The 20,642-nt window shown below is 49.8% G+C and overlaps 1 protein-coding gene across 1 annotated transcript; it reads left to right on the top strand.

The window, feature by feature from the left end:
* The first annotated feature begins 5,842 nt into the window (after positions 1-5,842).
* Positions 5,843-19,110, top strand: ACTL6B (actin like 6B). The gene is made up of 15 exons (XM_042922904.1): positions 5,843-5,867; positions 5,965-6,040; positions 6,206-6,413; positions 6,618-6,783; positions 7,063-7,163; positions 12,336-12,433; positions 13,120-13,214; positions 13,281-13,387; positions 14,023-14,112; positions 14,269-14,330; positions 14,443-14,557; positions 14,696-14,776; positions 14,873-14,968; positions 15,189-15,275; positions 18,887-19,110. Exons 1-15 carry the CDS (start codon positions 5,843-5,845, stop codon positions 18,965-18,967), a joined length of 1,488 nt encoding a protein of 495 aa, XP_042778838.1. The 3' UTR covers positions 18,968-19,110.
* The last annotated feature ends 1,532 nt before the right edge of the window (positions 19,111-20,642 follow it).

The raw sequence follows: 20,642 nt of genomic DNA, 5'->3' as shown, positions 1-20,642 counted from the left end.
TCAGGTCATGATCTCATGGTTCATGAGTTCAAGCGCCACATCAGACTCACTGCTGTCAGCACAGAGCCCACTTCAGATCCTCTCTCTTTCTCTGCCCCTCCCCCACTGTGCTCTCTCCAAAATAAATAAAACATTAAGAAAGAAAAGAAAAGGAAGGAAGGAAGGAAGGAAGGAAGAAAAAACTGGCCGCCTAGGACTAGAACCCAATTTTATTAATCTCTGTAGTGCATCTGACAGTGCTTCCTCTTGCTTTGCTTTCCATGCTAATACGCTTCTTTGTTTGAACTCGTTCAGCAGATATTCACCTAAGTCCCAATGATGCATCAGGCACCGTCCTGGGCACTGAGGATATGACCATGAACTGTGAACCCTCCTCTGCCTGCAGGGAGGTTATAATCTACAGAGGAGGCAGTGGTAGATGATCGTTGGAATGACGATCAGTGCTGGTGGCTTGGAAGTGCATTGACTAAGAGCAGAACACTGGCGGGGGGAGGGTGGGGATCAAAAATTTTAAGTTGAGACATGTTAGGTTTGCAGTGCCTAGGAGAGGTGCTCAGAAGAATACTCAGAGGGTGGTTGTCAACGCAGGTCTGGGGCTCCGCAGAAGAGTATGAGTTGGAATAGAGCCTTAAGAATGAGTGGCGTTTTAGAGCAGATGAAGTCATAAAGAGGTTCAGGGAAAAGACAAGATGGCCTAAGACCAAGCCCTGAGGAACTCCAACATTAGAGGTCAGGCAGAGGAGAGGAAGCTGCCAAAGAAGAAGCCAGAGAGCTAACAGGAAAATCAGGAGAATGTGGAGTTCTGGAACCCAAAAGAAAAGAATGTTCCAAAAAGGGAATGGTAAAACTGTTTTGAATGCTGCAGAGAGATGAGGCAAGCCTGCACTGGGAAGTGTGCGTGACATTGAGAAACAGGCAGGCCATGGGTGACTTTGTCAGGAGCCCTTGCAATGAATGCTTTTCTTGCAATAGGTTGAGGGTGAGAAATGAGGCAGTGGAGACAGTCAAAGTGGCCAAAGCTCTGAGAATCTTGTCCTGGAGGGGGTGTAGAAGGGTGGGGCAGTGGTGAGAGGAGAATTTGAAATAAAGGTATTTGGGTTTTGGTAGGAGCTTCTTTAGATGATAATGGGAAGGATGGGGTTTGGGGGAGGAGAAGGATACACAGGTAGCCAGTGGACGACCAACTTCTCTGAGAAAGCAGAAGCCCTAGAGGACATGTGGAGACCCTGACTCTCACGAGTCATGGGACACTTCCTCCTTCCTCTAACTCTTCTTTCTCAGGCTTCTCCTTGGTCCTCTCGTCCTCCTCCGCAGGGCATCCGTAAACAGAGTTTCTACAGGATCCCAACTTCAGCCTCCTTTTCTCACTGGTGACTCCCTCTATTACTGTGACTTTAACTGTCCCCTAATTGCTCACAAAGCTCCATCTCCAGCCCAGATATCTCTCCCCAGATGTAGACTTGGTGTATGTCCAACTGCAGCCTGAATATCATCATCTGTTTGTTCCCAGACAGTGGTGTGCTGGAGTCAGCTTGTGCCAGTTCAGGCCAGCTCACAAGAGCCCAGAGTGCACCTCTCTTCCCAACTCCTTGTTTAGTGAAGTCAGGTTGATAGCAGTAACTTTTAATTGTCATGGTGGGAGTAGTTACACCATGGACATTGGGAGTTGCTTCAGATCAGAGCTGCCTTTGCCTGAAGGGCTGATTGTTAAAACATTTCCTACACACCTCTGATCACAAACATGTCACATTCAACACATTCAAAACTAAATTAATCCTCTTCTACCCCACCCCACCCTGCCCAACCCTGCCCTTTCTCTGAATCTCCTGGCCTAGTCAACAGCGTCACTATCCCCTCAGGAGCTTCTCGCTCCCTCATTCCCCATATCCAAAGGTGGTCAAGTTACTGTATAGGACAAGCTGCTATAACAAAGAATCCCAAAAATTCAGTGGCTGAAGAGACCACTTTAAAATAGATCCTCCAGGACTGTGGGGACATCTCTGCCATGCTGAACCCCTAGCTTCCGTCTCCGTGTCTATTGTGCCCCAAGCAGCTTCCACAATCATACCTGAATTTCGTCCATTGGGAAGGGGGGGTAGGGTGGAAAGCACAAGTTCTTTCCTGCCAAGCAGAAGCACTAACTTCTGCTCAGAGGTTGGCCAGTTACAAGGAAGGTGGTCTTTCGTCATACACACAGCTAAAACGGTATTAATAAAGAAAAAAGGGAGATGGCTGTTGATATAAGGCTAGCAATCTATGTCACTGGTGGCTAAATCTTGTCAATGCTACCTTTTGTATATTGCTGAAATCCATCCCTTCTACTGTATGCCAAATGCTATTACCCTGGTTTTTGCCTATGTCCTGTCCTCTAGGACGGTTCCTCTCTATTCGTCTACCAAATAGCTGCCAGACATATCTTTCTAAAATGCAAATTAGATCATATAACTTTGCTGTTCAAAACCATGCATGAGTTCCCTATTGGTTCCAGGAGAAGACCCAAACTTCTTTGCATAACACACAGGGCTGGGTCTTGTCCCCTCTCAGAATGCCTTCCACCCCAACTCCAGTTCTATTTCCTTTTCAGCTGGGGAAATCCAGTTTATTTTCTCAAGCTTCTTTTGAATATTGCCTCCCTGACCACACTGTTGTCTGTGCCCCACCGCAGTGCTGGCTCCGTCCCTATTGCAGCCTTTACTGGACTGTTTATTTCTGGGCCCTTGCCACCTGCACTAGGCAGGGGCTCCCTGTGAAGCCAAGACACTTGATTTATCTGGCAGAGGACTGGGGCGGGGGGGGGGGGGAAGCCCACCAAAGCAAGGAACAGACCCTCACAAGATGCCAAATCATGTCCAAGGTGTGGGGTCTGAGGGTCCTGGACCTACTACTTTTGACATCATTACCGGGTGTCCAGGTTTGGCCAACCTGACTGTGGGCCTGGAATGTGCGAACCTCCCGATGACTTTGTTGAATTAATTATTTAACCCTCCATCTTCCAGGATAGATATGAAACCTTAGGAGAGTCACGTCAAGTTATATGAGCCATTTTATTCCTGGTGTCTGCAAGGCACCTTGAGAACATCCTTGAAATTAATAGAAGCATAGCAACATTTTCCCCAGGATCAATACTTTTCACATGTCACAGTTCCAATCTCAGCTCTGTCATTTACCAGCTGAGTGACCTTGGGCAAGTCGCTTAATCTCTCCATGCCTGTTTCCCCTACAAAATGGGGATAATAATCAGATCATGATGAGAACTAAACTACTTGACATTTATAAAGTGCTTATAACAGTTGTTTTAAAACACTTAAAAACAGATGTTTTGTGTTTGCTAAATAAAAATAGAGTTTAGGCATGAACAAATTGGTGTTTGACTACTTTTCCAGTCTTATTTCCCCCTAACTCTGGTTTCTGCCACCAGCTCATATGCAACCCTCCTTCAAGACTGAGCTCCTAACTCCATACAGGCCACAAATGTTCGTGTCTCTAGAACTTTGGACATGCCAGTCTTTGTGTGGAAGACCTTTCCCACCTTGTTCACCAGTGAACCCTATTAGTCCTTCACAATTCAACTCAAACTTCACTTCTAGGAGCCTCTCTGGACTCTCAGAGACAGGCAGCTCCTCCCTCCTCTGGGCCCCCATTTCACCCCACTTACATGCATGTCCGAGCTCCCCACTACACCAAAACTTCTCTAGAGCAGGGATATATCTTATGCATTTCACTATTCCCATGCTTCGCACAAAGATGTTTGTTGAATCAATGAATGGACAGTGAAATAGAGTAATAATATTTTACCTTAACCACTGACATAATAGGATACAATCATAATACAATGGAATGACAAATGAAAATCGGCCACGGTTGACTAGGAGGTAAATCAAGTCCAGTTGTGTAGTCAGCCAGCTATAGTTTTTCCACCAACTGTGAGAGGAACATTCACTTCTTATTACAATACTACAGATTTCCAACTTATGAATAATAAGCTTTCCTAAGCTTCAAAAACTCCCCAAGAGCATTCTTAGGACCAGCGTTTACTGACTAGTCCTGTGTGCCTAGCTTTTAGCCAAGCACTTGGTTCTGGCATCAGATTGAGTCCTTACCACCAGCAGTACTATAGATGGGGACAGTGAAGCTTGGACCAGGACACAAAAGTGTTATGAAATAAGGTCATCTCTCAACTGGCTGATAAGAGGTGTAAGTTCTAGTCCTGGCTCTGCCCCAGTGGGCTTTGTGACCCAAGACAGGGCTTTGCCTCAATCTGCAGAAACCTTTGTAAAATCCAGGGGCTGGATCCAGGATCAGTAAGGTTTCTCCTGACTTGGGGCAGTCTCTGAATCTGAGATCCTAATGGAGGTAGGGGAGGGCTGATGGGAACTGACAAGGTGAATTTACAGGGGAAGTGAGGCAACATCATCAAATGTCAACAAAAGGAGAGGTGCAGGTCACGAACAGAATCACTTTCCACTCCAGCGTCCCTGTAATCCTCACCTCAGCAATGATAACAATAACGATAATAATAATAATTTTGTAAGATGAAGAATGCAGGTGCCAAGAGGTCGAGGGCACTCATCCAATTCATCCAGGTCTCAATTTATGGAGGCCAATGACTAACTCACTCAGGAATATTTCAATTTCCCAGCACTGAGTCAGCTCTCTCCCCTACAGCTCACCTCTTGCACTTAAGCCTGAATGCCTCCAGACTGAAGAGCTAGGCCTGGACTCCCAACCAACCTTGGGCATGTGAAGGGCCACTGTTGTCAGTAGGTAATCAATGAGCCATCTTAAACTATCTGTCCTTTGGCTGGAGACAGGTGGAATCTCTTCCAGAGTGGGCATCTGGTGAGCAGAGAAACTTCAGGGGCTTTGGCTGTCACACAGTACCCTCTTCCTGTGCCATCCATGGTCTCCATGCTCTCCCCCCACCCCAGAAAGGAGGTGGAAGTGCCCTCAGCACACACATATTCACATGCACATATGTATACACACACACACATGCATATGCACATGCACACATATCCCCACACGTGTAAGCACATACATACCAGGCACACATCACATAAGAGTCTCTCAGCTAAGCGAGTCTGTAGAAGTAGCTCCCTGACCTTTGCTATTAAAACTGTTGTGGAGGTGGTGTCAGGCCAGGAGAACAGCTGGGGAGAGATAGATGGGGAAAGGAAGCTAAAGATGGGTTAGCTCAGCACCAATGGGTGAACACGGTACACGTGTGTATGTATAGGGCCCAGGCGCCAGGGACGGGAGAGGAAAAGAGGGGCCATTAGAAAGACGAGGGTGGAAAGAAACAGGGAGAAGATGGAGACACACCCCCTCCTGTACCTCTCTCTTTCCTTCTTCCCTTCTTCCTTTCCCTCCTTCACCGGGCGATTTCATTCAGACTTGGGTATGACGGAACCTTGCTCAGGAGCCTGAGAATGGAAGACTCCAGGACTACGGAGCCCTCTCCTCGACCCCATTTAAAACAGTAAGGAAGCAGGGGCCCCATCAGTCATCCTGCGGCGTCCTGATCTCCAGATGGACAAGATTTCCATCTCTTTTGTACGCCAGCCAGCTCTCTACCTGGTTATCCCTTAGGGTCAGTCTCAAAGTCTTTGCTATCCTCCCCACAATCTTGAAGTTTTGGTGTCTGCCCCTTTAAAGCAGCGGCCCCCGGTCGGGTTATTGTCTTGCCTCGCAGCCAATCTGCGGCGCCATTGGGGGCGGGGGATCCGACCTCCTGATTGGCCACTGCGCGCCCCGCCCCGCCCGGGATCCCGGGAGCTGTCCGGCCGCCTCGGTGCTGATCCCGCCGCCGCCCACGGGCCGTGAGCCGCGCTGAGAGGGCATTATGAGCGGGGGCGTCTACGGCGGAGGTGAGCTAGCCTCGGGCTTCAGGCTCCCTAGCCTGTCGCGGCCTCGCCGGCAGCCCTGCACCCCTCACCCGCGCGACCTGAGCTCTGGGCACCCCAGGGCCTGTCACCTCGGCGCTCGAATGGGTCCACCCTGGGTTTGGGTCCTGCGCCACTCCTACCTTTGGTCCTCCCAGGTCGGTCGCTCGCGCGCACTGGGCTCACTCTCTCCATCATTCAACTCACCTCCTCCCGGCCCCCCTGGCCCCTTCTTTCCCGGCGAGGAGAGTGGCCTGAATAAGGCCACCGGGCAAGAAGGGATTCTGGAGGCTTGATCCCCACTCCCAGGATCCGGACTCCAGGCCGAGCTCCCACCTACCCCGGCCGGCGTTGAAGGTGGCGAGACTGTGGCTCTGCCCTGACCTCCTCTCGGAGCTATCCAGGGGGAGAGAGTTTGGGAGAGGTCCCCTCACACACCTGTCTCCCCGCACAGATGAGGTGGGGGCGCTGGTCTTTGACATTGGCTCCTTCTCAGTCCGCGCTGGGTACGCTGGGGAGGACTGCCCCAAGGTGAGCCTTCCAGCCCCATCCCCAAGTCCGAGAGACTCCGGACTCCCCTCCAGGCTTCCCAGTGACCCAGGGTTCTCACAACACAGAGAGAAGCTCTGCAGAGCGGGAATGTGGGAGTAAACCCAGGGGTGGGCTGAGGGCCTTGCCATGGGCCTGGACAGGGGCAAGAGGTTGATCCCTCTTCCTGCCCATGCCCCCCTCCAGGCTGACTTCCCCACCACGGTGGGGCTGCTGGCCGCGGAGGAGGGGGGCGGGCTGGAGTTGGAGGGGGAGAAAGAGAAGAAAGGGAAGATCTTCCACATCGACACCAACGCCCTGCATGTGCCTCGGGATGGAGCTGAGGTCATGTCGCCCCTCAAGAATGGCATGAGTAAGGAGCCCCTACCCACCATCTCCCGACACAGACCCGAAGCCCACACACTACAACCGGGGGCACATCACCCCACACCCACAGAGTCTACCTTGCAGTTGCCCACAGCTGCCTGGTTCCCAGCCCAGGGGCCCGACAGATTCCTAGGAAGGGGGGATTTCTGCTGAAACTGATCTCACATCTCCTCCTCTGGACTTGGCCTCCCTCCTTCCTTTGCTTCCTGTCCCTGGACCCCTACCGGCCCACTCTCATCTCTCCCCGCTGGTCTCCTGGCCCCAGTTGAGGACTGGGAGTGCTTCCGTGCCATCCTGGATCACACCTACAGTAAACACGTCAAGTCTGAGCCAAACCTGCACCCAGTGCTCATGTCCGAGGCCCCGGTAAGTGCCTCATCCAGCCCCTAGTCCAGCCCTAGGGACTCCCTGCATTCTTTCTGCCATTTGTCTCTCCCACCCCTCCCAAAGCCTCTGCCATCAATCACTCCACTTAACTTTTCAGACTTTGCTTCCAACTCCACCATCACCATCTTCAAAAACACTTTCTTTCCTCCCTGGTTTAGTCTCCTTTCCACCTTCCTATTCTATCCACTCCTATCTTTTGCCCATTCAGTCCATCCCTGCTGTTTTCTTCACCAAAGTCCTTGTTTGACTTTTTAACTTAAATTTTTTTTTGTCAATGTTATATATGCACATTGTCAATTTCCTTTGTAAAACATGTTAAGGAAAAAAACTGCCTTCATATCATCTTCCTTCCATTCCCCTTTTCCAGAGGCTTTTCTTTTAGCTATTTTTGGGAGGGGGGGTCAGGTTCTTCCATATCTGCAAATATCACACTCAAAAGGCTGCTCGTGGATTTTTTTAGTTTTAGGCATTGATTTCCCACCATAGAAAAAAAACATTGAGCTCACTTTCCTCTTCCAGCCCACACCACACACTTTAATACAAATACAGTTGTATTTTAGATTTTTAAAAATCATTATTCAGTATTTACACTCTTATGTTTATGTATGCTAATAAGGTCTGGCCTGGGCAATAAACTATGGTCACTTTTCTTTTCCTTGCACAGCTTTCTGTTTTCCCTAAAGCTAAAAATTGTGCTGGTTTTTATTTGACTTAGTTTTCTATTTGCTTAATAATATGACCCTAAATTATTCATCTGCTTATTACTCATCAGCTTATGTTACCTACATCCTTTCTCAAAACATTAATTCCTTTAGATATTCTATCAATTTCATCTTCTTGAAGAAATCTCTCCAAAATCCCAGTGATTTGCTCCACTTTGGACTTGTTGCCCTCTACACAGAGAACATAGATATCATCCTGACATCTCCCTTCACCATCATCTTAGGGCATCCCTTCACCTCTCTCCTGTGTTAGAAGTCCTGTTTCTTGTATCTCATCACTCCTTTTCTTGATTTATTCCCTTATTTTCATGGAGCATATCCTCCAGTAACTGCCTTAGAAAGGTCATGAGAAGTAAAAATGTTAAGACCTTGCATGTCTGACCTTGGATTGATAGCTTAGCTAGGTATAACATTCCAAATTGGAAATCATTTTTCTTCAGAATCTTGAAGGTCCTTCTGCATTGTCTTCCAGCATCTATTGTTGCCATCAACAAGGCAGAGGTGAGGTGTCTGCATGATTCAGTAGGTTAACTGTCCGACTTTGGCTCAGGTCATGATCTCATGGTTAATGGGTTTAAGCCCCTCATCAGGCTCTGTACTGACAGCTCCGAACCTGGAGCCTGCCTCGAATTCTGTGTCTCCCACTCTCTCTGCCCTTCCCTCACTTGCACTCTGTCTCTCTCTCAAAATAAATAAATAAATAAATAAATAAATAAATAAACACCCATAAATAAAAGGAAAAATAACAATAAAGAAGGCAGAGATGTCTAATTCCTGATCTTTTGATGTAATGCTTTCCTTTGTGAAAGCCTATAGAATTTTCACTTTGTCCTTAGTGTTCTATAATTTCTCAATATTATATTGGTTTGTTTTCATCCATTGTTCTAGATACTCATTATGTCCCTTCAATCTGAAAATCTATGTCTTTCGATTCAGTGAAAAAATAATTCAGTAATTATTTAAGTAATTTTAGTTCCTTATTTGATGATTGATTTCTCTTAATATTCTCTGTTTTTTCTTTAGGAAAGTATTATTTGGATTTTACAACTCCTGAATTCATCCTCTAATTTTCTTATCTTTTTTCTTATATTTTCCTTCCTTTCATATTTTCCTCTAATTTCTTTTAACTTTTTTTTAAATTTATTTTTGAGACACAGAGAGACAGAGTGCAAGTGGAGGAGGGGCAGAGAGAGAGGGAGACACATAATCTGAAGCAGGCTCCAGGCTCTGAGCTGTCAGCACAGAGCGCGATTCGAGACTCGAACCCACAAACCACAAGATCATGACCTGAGCCAGTCAGTTGCTTAACCAACTAAGCCACCCAGGCGTCCCTCTTCCTATAATTTCCAAGATATTCCCTCAACTTTATTTTTCAATTCTTCTATTGAGTTTTTCATTTCTGCTTCTGTAGTTTTACTTTTCAAGAGTTTTTTGGTTCTACAAATGTTACTTTTTAGAACATGCAATTCTTTCTTCATGGGTGAAATATGATGTTAGCTCACTCAGGATATCATTAGTTTTGTTTCTGTTTTTGGAAATTTTCATTTCCCTACATAATCTCTGTTCATCCAAATTGCTTTTTTTTCCTCTGCCATTTATTTATTTATTTCTGAGAGAAAGATAGTGCATGAGCATGTGGGAAAGAGCAAGGGAGGGGAAAATAGAGAGGGAGACAGAGACACCCAAGCAGGCTCTGCACTGTCAGCACAGAGCCCAATGAGGGGCTTCCAACCCACAAACCGTGAGATCATGACCTAAGCCGAAACCAAGAGTCAAACACTCAGCTGACTGAGCCACCCAGCCACTCCCTCTCTACCCTCTTTCTGGGGGATCTCTGTCTCATTTTAGAGGCTTTTCTTAGATTTCTGCCAATCCTTGGTTGTCTGCTTATGTTTACAAGTGGTGGACTAAAACACTGATTGGAAGCCATGTGAAGTGGGGGGACTCATTGGCTGTGGTGATAGAGGATGTTGCTATAGGATGATTTGCCTGGGGTGTTTGTTAGGCAGCCTCTGATAATTGGCATCTATAGATTTCTGATGTAACCCATGGAGAAAGCTTGTACCCTACAGACAGGCCTGGTCACCCCCTTTCTGGGAGTGAGGGAATAGGGCTGAGGTTCTCAGCATTTAATATGCATGGAATCACTTAATTCTCCTGTTTTTAGTGTCTTCACTCCCAACTGTGTCGTGTCCCACCAGTCCAGAGCCCCTCAGTGTTATTCTGTCTAGAGAATAAACTTCCAGTCTTCTGCTGAGGCTAGGATGGGTAATAAATAGCTCAGTGACATGGATGGAACTGGGGAGAGAGTTTAGGGAGCTATTACTTGAATGGCTTTAAACACTCTTTTTTTTTTTTTTTTTTTTTTTTTTAAGCTTTCCCTTAACCTTAACTGCCAGAGATGCCTGAAACTACAAATTCTTGAACCCTGTGAGAAGTCCGCAATTTGACACAGGCTGTTCTTGGCTTTTTCCATTACCTGCTTAGGAGTCAGTGTTCTTGAATCTGTTAGGTCAGTTACCACTCAACTATCTGGCTTCCGCTCTTCAAAAATTTGTTGTTTTCTCCTTCTTTGTTACTCCCAACTCTTGAGGGTGTCTGTCCCAAGATTCTTCCTGTCTCTCTTTTTCGAACTAAAATTCACATAACATAAAATTAACTTTTTAATGTTATCAATTTGGTGGCATTTAATACATTCACAATGTTGTGCAGTCATCATCTTTATCTAGTTCCCAAACATTTTCATCACCCCCCAAGAAAATCCATTTTCATTAACCAGTTTCTTCCTACTCTCCCTGCCCTTGGTAACCATCAATCTGCTTTCTGTCTCTATGAATAGATCTATTCTGGATCTTTCTCATAAGTGGAATCATACAACATGTGACTTCTTGGGTCTGTATTCTTTCACTTAGCATAATATTTTCAAGATTCATCCATGTCATGGCATATGTCAGTACTTTATTCTGTATTATGACCGAGTAGTTTTCCATTGTATGGATATACCACAATTTGTTTTTCCAATTTCTCCCTTCATGGACTTTTGGGGACTTTCCATCTGTGGCTATTGTGGGTAGTACTGCTATGAACAGTTGTATGTATGGATTTATTTGGTACCTGTTTTCAAGTCTTTGGATATATAACTAAGAGTGGAATTGCTGGGTCATATGGTAATCCTATGTTTAACTTTTTGAGAAACTACTCATTGTTCCCCACAGTGGCTGAACCGTTTTACTTTCCCCCCAGCAATGTACAAGGGTTTCAGTTTCTCTATACCTTTATTTTCCCCTTGATTATTATCAACACACTAGTGGGTATGAAATGGCATCTCATTGTGCTTTTGATCTGCATTTCGCTAATGGCCAACAATGTTGAGCATCTTCTCACGTACTGGTTGGCTTTTGTGGGTTTATGCCTTTTTTTTTTTTCCTCAAGAAATCTCAAGCCCAAATTCTCAAGCCTAATGTGGGGCTTGAACTCGTGACTCCAAGATTAAGAGTTGCATGCTCTAGTGACTGAGCCAGCCAGGTGACATGGGTTTATGTCTTTTTAAATTGCCCCTTTATTATACTTTTGCTGGGATCTTGGAAGAGAATAAAATTAGATGTTTGTATTCAATCCACAATTTTTACCCAGAAATCCTCTTCCCAGCTTTCTTCCCTCTGAGATGATTAAAATGGGAAAGAGGTATAAATTGGAGGCTGAAAGGAGCCTGAAGTATATATTGTACAATAAAGAACACTGAGGGGTGCCTGGGTGGCTCAGTTGGTTAAGCGTCCAACTCTTGATCTCAGCTCAGGTCTTGATCTCAGGGTCATGAGTGTGAAGCCTACTTAAAAAAAAATAATTAGGGGCGCCTGGGTGGCTCAGTCGGTTGAGTGTCCGACTTCGGCTCAGGTCATGATCTCACAGTCTGTGGGTTCGAGCCCCGCGTCGGGCTCTGTGCTGAGGCTCAGAGCCTGGAGCCTGCTTCGGATTCTGTGTCTCCCTCTCTCTCTCTGACCCTCCCCCATTCATGCTCTGTCTCTCTCTGTCTCAAAAATAAACATTAAAAAAATAATAAATAAAATAATAAAAAGTAAATTAAATTAATTAATTAAAAATAAAAAATAAAATAAAGAACACTGGGCCAGAAGTCAAGAGACTATGACTCTACCAAGCTCTACCCAGAGCTTTCTGTGTGATCTTGGGGAAGTTATTCTCCCTCTCTGAGTTTTATCTTCTTCAGCTGAATTTGGAGTGTGATCTTTAAAATTCTCCATAGTTCTCACATTCTAAAGGTCTATGTGGATCAAGAGGCCTGAACTCTCCCCAGTCCAAGTTTTGTGTGTGTGTGTGCGTGTGTGTGTGTGCGCACGCACGCATGTGTGTGTCGTACATGGGTCTGTGCCTCCCCCTTTTTGAATCCTCCCCTCCTGTACTTTCTCCCCAGTGGAATACACGGGCCAAGCGGGAGAAGCTGACAGAGCTGATGTTCGAGCAGTACAACATTCCTGCCTTCTTCTTATGCAAGACGGCTGTGCTCACCGCGTATCCTCTGGGCTGAGCTGCTCTGCCTGGGTGGAGGGCCAGGGTGGGGTTCATGGTGTGCTAAACTGGAGGCTGGACCTGATTCTGTGCAGATTAGTGTCCTGGATGGCAGACACCCACTCTGTGCCCCATTAGTGCAGAGGGCCTTCTGTGGGCCTTCTGACCCCGAGGCGGCCAGATCAGTGGCTCTTTCCTATTCCTTGGATCAAGCTGAACAGAGACAGACAGACAGAGTTGGGCCAAGTAGACAGCAGGGGCTGGGACTGGAGAGAACAGGGAGGGATATAACACTGAGGAGTTTCCTCCCCAAATAACCAATCAAGGATTTTTTTTTTTTTTTTTTTTTTTTTTTTTTTTTTTTTTTTTGGATCTACCTTGCATTAACTCCTGAGCTAGGCATTGGGGCAATATGGCCCCCCATTTCAAGGAGCCAATAGAACACTGAACCAAGACTCCAGAGAGACTGGGAGCTCAGAAGGAAGAAAAAGAGGAAGAAGTTGTGATTCAGACAGGGAAGAAGTGACAGGGGTCTCAGGAGCTTTCCTCTAGTCATGGGTCATAAACCAGAATGAGAGATTTGCAGATTGTGAATGGGCTGGACCAGGACAGCAGAGGGTGACCAGGCCAGACCTGAGTCCCAGCCCCATCACTGCCACCATGTCTTTGACTTACCCATCCCATGCCAGCTTTGCAAATGGACGTTCCACGGGCCTGGTGCTGGACAGCGGGGCCACCCACACCACGGCCATCCCAGTGCATGACGGCTACGTCCTACAGCAAGGTGAGGCCTCGGTAGGGCTCGGGGGTGTCTTGGGGGACAAGGCCCTAACGTCCCCTCCCTTTCCAGGCATTGTCAAGTCACCTCTGGCAGGAGACTTCATCTCCATGCAGTGCCGGGAGCTCTTCCAGGAAATGGCCATTGACATCATCCCACCCTACATGATTGCAGCCAAGGTGGGGTCTCTGGGGAGTCCTGGGCACTCACCCTATGACTGTTGACCCACTGACCCACCAGATACCAGAAAAGGGTGTAGCAGGGCCCCCAGAGGACCCAACTTACAATCGAAGCATCAGAGGTCCAGGCATGCTGAAGGCCATACAGCCAGCTGGGAGCAGGATGTAGGAGGGTCAGTGTGGTAGACCCAGGTTCAAGGTGTGCCTTTGCCATGTAAAAGCTGTGTGACCCCACAGCATGAGATTGAAGCTTCCTGAACCTCAGTTTCTTCCCCTGCAAAGTGGAATAACACCATGCAAGGCTGCCGTGTTAAGTGAGACACTGCATGCAAGGGTCCATCCTGGACCCCCACATGGAACACGGCTCAGGAAAAAGCCCCTTAAGGTTCTGTCTGATCTCTTACTATATTCCCCATGCCCTTAGCTTCCTCTGACTGGGCCTTTCAGATAGCTGCACTGCTGCATGAGTGACAGACACGGGAACAGGCTCTCCCTATTCTCTCTCTTCCGCTGCCTTTTGTGGACAACAGAGCAAAGAACCCAGTGCCTGTTTGATGTAGGAGCACAGGTGTGGTCCAGGTGGGCTGGGCAGGTGTGGGGTGGGGAAGGGCGCTCACAGGCTTTGTGCCCCACAGGAACCCGTACGGGAAGGCGCCCCTCCAAACTGGAAGAAGAAGGAGAAGCTACCCCAGGTTTCCAAGTCCTGGCATAACTACATGTGCAATGTGAGGACAGCGTCCCCCGAAATAGCCCCTGCCCCTCCCCAGCTCCTCGTCCCCTACCATGAGAAGAGGGGAAGGGACAGAGAGGCCCTGCAGGTGGGGGTACTTGGGGGTGCTGAGGAGGGAGACCAGGCCCTCACGACCTCCCTGGGTCCTCAGGAGGTGATCCAGGACTTCCAGGCCTCTGTGCTGCAGGTCTCAGACTCTCCCTACGATGAGCAGTGAGTGGCATTCCCTGCTGGAGGGTGGGAAAGAGGACAGGCCTGGGACTCTCGGGGGACCTCTGGTCCTTTGTGAGCACCCCCAGGCAGGGTCTCACTCTTTCCTGGGCAGGGTGGCTGCGCAAATGCCCACAGTGCACTATGAAATGCCCAATGGCTACAACACAGACTACGGCGCTGAGCGGCTCCGCATCCCTGAGGGCCTGTTTGATCCCTCCAATGTCAAGGTTGGGCTGGGCGGAGGGTGTTGAGGTGGGGGCTCATTGGATTCCCTGGATGCCGGCATGTCGGGGAGGCTGGGAAGGATCGCCAGGGTCTGGGGAGAGGGGGCAGAGGCTGGAAACCTAGATCACCTTTCTCGGCAGGGCCTGTCGGGGAACACCATGCTAGGTGTGGGCCACGTGGTGACCACCAGCATTGGCATGTGTGACATCGACATTCGCCCGGTGAGGCCCAAGCCTGTGTCTGGGCAAAGGGGCCCAGGAGCAGTGGGGAGACGGGGAGGGGCCCTTCCCTGAAGGTTCACTCCTCTCTGCTCTCAGGGCTTGTATGGCAGTGTCATTGTCACTGGCGGGAACACGCTGCTCCAGGGCTTCACTGACAGGCTCAATCGAGAGCTCTCCCAGAAGACCCCACCGGTAAGAGCCCACCGCGGCCAGGGCCCTGGACTCCAGTCGTGGCTTAGCTCTTTAGGACTTAGTCCTTCCTCCTTCCCCAACATCAGGCATCTGGCCACCAGAGCAGACACTCCCCCTGTGACTTCCCAGTCTTCCCCACTTCCAGCCCTGTCCCTTCCCAGAACCCAGGTGTCTGCTTCCCCCCCCCCCCTCCCCTGCCTGCCCCTCTCTTTCTCCCCAGAGCATGCGACTGAAGCTCATCGCCAGCAACAGCACCATGGAGCGCAAGTTCAGCCCCTGGATCGGGGGTTCCATCTTGGCCTCGCTGGTGAGAGGGACAGGGCTTGGCCTAGCACTGACTGTGGGAAAGGGGCAGGTCCGAACAGCTCCATCCTCTTGCCTGCCTCCTCATTCATTCATTCATTCAACAAACATATTTTTGAGAAAGAGCAGCCAGTGAATGCTCCATCGGGGCAAATCAGGGAACAGAAGGAAAGGAGCTGGAGAGACTGGTTGGGGTTGAGACTGTGGATGGGGCACCCACTGTTCTTAGCAAAGGGGAGACACAGAAGTTGGGGGGAGGAAGCAACGTGACAGTCACAGGCATGTTTGGGAAGACTGTGTCAGGCATGAGGAGATCAGGGTGTGAGCTGGACACAAGGGGACCCTGCAAAGGGTCCTGTCTGGACCTGTCACTGGGCACAGGCAAGACGGTGAGCAGGGAGCCGGAGATGCAAACTTCATCTCACGGGCATCAGCCACATAGAGGGGACAGCGGGGCCACAACAGAGCAAGAAGGACATCCCTCAGAGGGGCAGCCCTCAAGGAGACAGAAGCAAGGGTCAGAAATAGAGGAGGCTGATAGTGTGAAGTCAGCTGAGGGCCGGGAACATGTCAGCCATGCCTACTTGTGTGCCTGGCTTAGTCCCGGCCCCCATGAGAAGGCAGAGTCCAGAGGCTGAGGCCATTAAACAGGAAGAGACCACAAAGTGCAGGGATGTCCCTTCAAGGGAGGACCAGATCTAGTTCAAGGGTCATGAAGGAACTCAGAGGAGCGTTGAAGTTGAGATGGAAGACTGAGTAAGAACTTCTGAGGCAAAGAGAGAGAGGGTGCTGGGGCTATAGGGAGAGGCAGGTGAGACCAAAAGGTATAGGCAGACGCGGTCATATCCGAGTTTAGGAAGCTCACTCACTAGGGCAGCAGAGTGGAGAGTGGCTTGAGTAGGGCTGCTGTGGTCTCCGCTGGGAGTGGGGTTTGACAGAGGAGTGGGTATCAGGCTGTGGAAGTGGCAGCTCATCACAGGTCCAACTGACAGATGTGGACAGCATTTGGATACAAGAGGGAAGAGGGAAGGAGTCCAGGATGAGGCTCAGGACGCTAGCTCCTGGCAGCCGTGGTCAACAGGAATGTAATGCGAGCCACATATACAACTTTAAATTTTCTAAATAGCCATATTTTATTTTATTTTATTTTTATTTTTTTTAACGTTTATTTATTTTTGAGACAGAGAGAGACAGAGCATGAACGGGGGAGGGTCACAGAGAGAAGGAGACACAGAATCTGAAACAGGCTCCAGGCTCTGAGCCGTCAGCACAGAGCCCGACGCGGGGCTCGAACCCATGGACCGTGAGATCATGACCTGAGCCGAAGTCGGACGCTTAACCGACTGAGCCACCCAGGCGCCCCTAAATAGCCATATTTTAAAAGAGCCTGAAGAATCAGGTGAGATTAAGTTTAAAGAATATACTTTGGGGTGCCTGGGTGGCTCAGTTGGTTGAGCTTCTGATTCTTGATTTAGCCTCAGGTCATGATTCTGGGGTCATGGGATCGAGCCCCAAGTTGGGCTCTGTGCTGAGCATTGAGCTTGCTTAAGATTCTCCCTCTCTGTGTCTCTTTCTCTCTCCCTCTGCCGCTCTCCCCCGCTTGCACATTTTCTTTCTCTCAAATTAAAAAAAAAAAAAAAAAAAAAAAAGAATGAAAAAATATACTTTCTTTGGGGCACCTGGCTGGCTCATTCATAGAAACATCCGACTCTTGATCTTGGGGTTGTGATTTTGAGTCCCACGTTGGGTGCAGAGGTTACTTAAAAACTGAGTCAGCCAAAAAAAAAAAAAAGGGGGGGGGGGCGCCTGGGTGGCTCAGTCGGTTAAGTGTCCGACTTCAGCTCAGGTCACGATCTCGCGGTCCGCAAGTTCGAGCCCCGCGTCGGGCTCTGGGCTGATGGCTCAGAGCCTGGAGCCTGCTTCCGATTCTGTGTCTCCCTCTCTCTCTGCCCCTCCCCCGTTCATGCTCTGTCTCTCTCTGTCTCAAAAATAAATAAACGTTAAAAAAAAAAAATTAAAAAAAAAAACTGAGTCAGCCAGGCACCTCTAGTTAAAAGAAAAAAAAAAATATATATATATATATATACTTTATTTAATCCAATATATCCAAAATATTATAATTTCAAGGTGTGACCAATAATTTTTTAAATTTTATTTATTTATTTTGAGAGAGAGCCATGCACCTGCAGGAAGGGCAGAGAAAGAGGGAGAGAGAGGAAGAGAATCCCAAGAAGACTCCACACTGTTAGCTTGGAGCCGGACGCGGGACTCTAACTCATAAACTATGAGATCATGACCTGAGCCAAAATCAAGAATTGGACACTTAACCAACTGAGCCACCCAGGAGTCTCTAATGGGTGATCAATATCAAAGTGAGATATTTTACATTCTCTTTCCTGGACTTAGTCTTCAATATCTGTTGTGTATTTTACAACTGTAGAGTGCACGTCAGTTCAGACTAGCCACATTTCGACATCCACAGTGCTCAATAGCCACTGTGTCAGACAGCATTAGTATAGAAGGTGAGAAGACCAGCGGCACCTGGGTGACTCTGTGGGTTAAGTGTCATGATCTCACAGCTCATGAGTTTGAGCCGCACGTGGGGCTCTGTGCTGACAGCTCAGAGCCTGGAGCCTGCTTCCGATTCTGTGTCTCCCTCTCTCTCTCTCTGCCCCTTCCCCACTCGTGCTCTGTCTGTCTCTCTCTCAAAAATAAATAAACATCAAAAAAAAAACTTAAAAAAAAAAAAAAGAAGAAGAAGGTGAGAGAGACCACAGAAGCAGGTTTGGGCCAGGCCTAGGGGAACTCAGTCTTGGACATGCTGAGTTTGAGGTCCCAAGAGACTCAGAAAGAGGTGTCCGAAAGAGAGCTGAGTATTTGGGTCCAGTACTCAGCGCTGAGCATTGCAGACTGGAGACTGGGGGAAGGGGTGGGGTTTTAGTGCTTGAGCAGAAGTCCCAGGAGTGGAGGAGCTGGTTCTGGAGGGCTTGGTTCTGTGAGCCCAGAAAACAGGGTCAGTACCAGGGACACAGGCACTAGCTTTCAGGCAGAGGTGAAGCAACCATCCAAGAGAAGGGACAGTCTGGGATGCCCAGTGCAGGAGACCCTCAAGGGGCAAGGTTCAGCGTGGGTGGTGAAGACCACTCCAACTAGAAGTTAGGTGGTGCAGGAAGGGTGAGGGTGGAGGAAAGATTGTTCTTGGGAATGCAGGAGACTTGACAAGTTTGTAAGGCCTGATGGAGCGAAAGGTGCAGGAGGTGTTGGGGGGTGGGGGCTTTGGGGGGACAGGTTGGCTGGCCTGAGGCTCTAAGCTCCACTCCCCCCTCGAAGACAGCACGTGGCCCAGGGCAGACAGGTGCGCAATAAATACTTGTTGAATGAATGAACCAATGTTCTGACTGAACGACAGGAGGAGGGGTATTCACCCTCTGAATATGAAGGAGGGCGGGGAGGCTTGGGGAGGTGGAGGAGGAAGGGATATGGGCGGGAGAGGCGGGGCTCGCAGGGCAGGGGGAGGGTTTCCCAAGGGCTGGGCCTGCTGGTGGAATGTGGGGAGGGGCGTCCCCTCCTCTCTCCAGGGCCGCCCTGAAGGCCTCTGTCGTCCCCCGCCCCCAGGGCACTTTCCAGCAGATGTGGATCTCCAAGCAGGAATATGAGGAGGGAGGGAAGCAGTGCGTGGAGCGGAAGTGCCCCTGAGGGCGTCCCCTCAACACCCACTCGCCCGCCCGCCGCGGTGGGATAGGGGACGCCAAAAGGCGGGGAGAGGGTTTCCCGGCTCGGCCTCCGCAAGCGCACATCGAAGTCCCCACCCCATGCCCTCGTCTCTTCCCCTCCCTTCTCTTCCGCTTAGATGTGATGTTTCTGGGTTGAAAGGAGTAAAAATGTTTTAAGAAAAAAAAAAAAAAGTTTGGCCTGCTTGGTGGGGGTGGAGGGCGTGGGGTCAAGGGCCTGGGGGGAAGCGAGGGGAGGAAGGCCCACACCTACGTCCTTTGATGATCCCACAGTGGACGCCGGGGCAAAGTCTGCGGATGGGGACAGAGATCCAGGAGCCGCAGAAGCCTCGGGTTTCAAGGGAGACCCAGGGAGGATCCCGTAGCGAGGACACAGCAGAGTCGCTCAAGTGGGCCCCTAGCGAGGAGCCGAGTTGGGGCAGGAAACGGATGCTGGAGACTAGACCCCGCGGCAGGGGAGGGGCGGAGCGGAGGGCTCGCCAGGGGGGCGGGGCTGGGGCGGGCCCTAGGTGGGCGGGGTTTCGGGCCTCAGGTGGGAGGCGGTGCCTAAGCCCCCCGGACCTGCAGCTCAGGTGAGCCGGCTGCGCCTCGTCTTCCTTCTCCGGGCTCTTGGCGGTGGCAAGAATGGGGCGGAGACTGGGGCACTGGTGCGCCCCAGCAGCTCTGAGCCTCTCTCCCAATTTGGGTAAGAGCTGAGGTTTCCCAAGGGAGACCCGACACGAGGCCCCTGAGCACTTCTATTCCAGAGCTACTTGGGATCCTCGGTAGGGCTTGAGGACCTGCATCCCATGCGTGAAATTGTGGGTAAAACTTAGCAGTTTGTGCCCGTGATGTGTTCCAGGGGTGCCCAGACCCCAAAGAGGTAGAAGTCATGTCTTCCGGTCACCAAAGAGACGCAGGTGCCCAGAGAAGACCATGACTTGTTGAAGATCACCCAGTTCTGCCCAGGCCTTGACCAGGACACTTGCCACCAATGCCTGGTGGGCCTTGACTCACAGATCCAGGAGAACCCCCACATGGAGCACTCTCTGGTCCTACTTGACCATATGCTCCCACCCATGCCCCTCTATCCCCAGAAGTTAGCAGGAGCCCGAGACCCACTTTTCAGCCTGATTCCAATGAGATAGGCATTCACATGGCCAGACCAACCCCCAGGTCACACCACTTAGGCAACTTCAGCTTAGGATCACCCCAGCCAAGCCTAATGTGTTACAGGGACTGGCTGGGCACTCACTGGTGGGCCTGCAAGCCAGATGACTTGAGAGGGGGTGAGGTTTTCATAGTGGGGAGCTTAGGAAGGGGTCCCCAAGGACACTGGGAGGGGTGGAAGCAGGAGAGGGCATCCTTATCTTTGCCCTCCCCAGCCATCAGTCCCCTTCCCCCACCCCTGATGGGAACTAGGAGGCCAAAGTCTGCCCCAAGGTAAAAAAAAATGATTGTTTTGCAGGAAGGGGGCGGAAGTGGGACTGTGGAGGGATTGGCAGGGGAGGGCACAGCCCCTTGTCCTCTGGCCTGGGCTGGGGGTTCATATCTGGAAGGCTGGACTGAGGCCAGGAGTGTGCCCCCACCCTTTGGGGGGGGGGGGGGACAAGAACGGCTTAGGCTCAGGCTGCCTGCCAGGGCTGATAAGGGGCCCTCTT

The sequence above is a fragment of the Panthera leo genome, chromosome E3 (genome assembly GCF_018350215.1).
Source record: "Panthera leo isolate Ple1 chromosome E3, P.leo_Ple1_pat1.1, whole genome shotgun sequence".
In the NCBI taxonomy this organism is placed as follows: domain Eukaryota; kingdom Metazoa; phylum Chordata; class Mammalia; order Carnivora; family Felidae; genus Panthera; species Panthera leo.
Note: the sequence above shows the minus strand (reverse complement) of the source record. Positions and strands in the feature narration are given on the sequence as shown.

Bases quoted from the DNA above. Each gene is read 5' to 3' on its own strand.
- ACTL6B (XM_042922904.1), top strand. From the start codon at position 5,843: ATGAGCGGGGGCGTCTACGGCGGAG. The intron at 12,434-13,119 runs GTATCCTCTGGG...ATCCCATGCCAG, and splicing joins AAGACGGCTGTGCTCACCGC to CTTTGCAAATGGACGTTCCA. The intron at 13,388-14,022 runs GTGGGGTCTCTG...TGTGCCCCACAG, and splicing joins CCTACATGATTGCAGCCAAG to GAACCCGTACGGGAAGGCGC.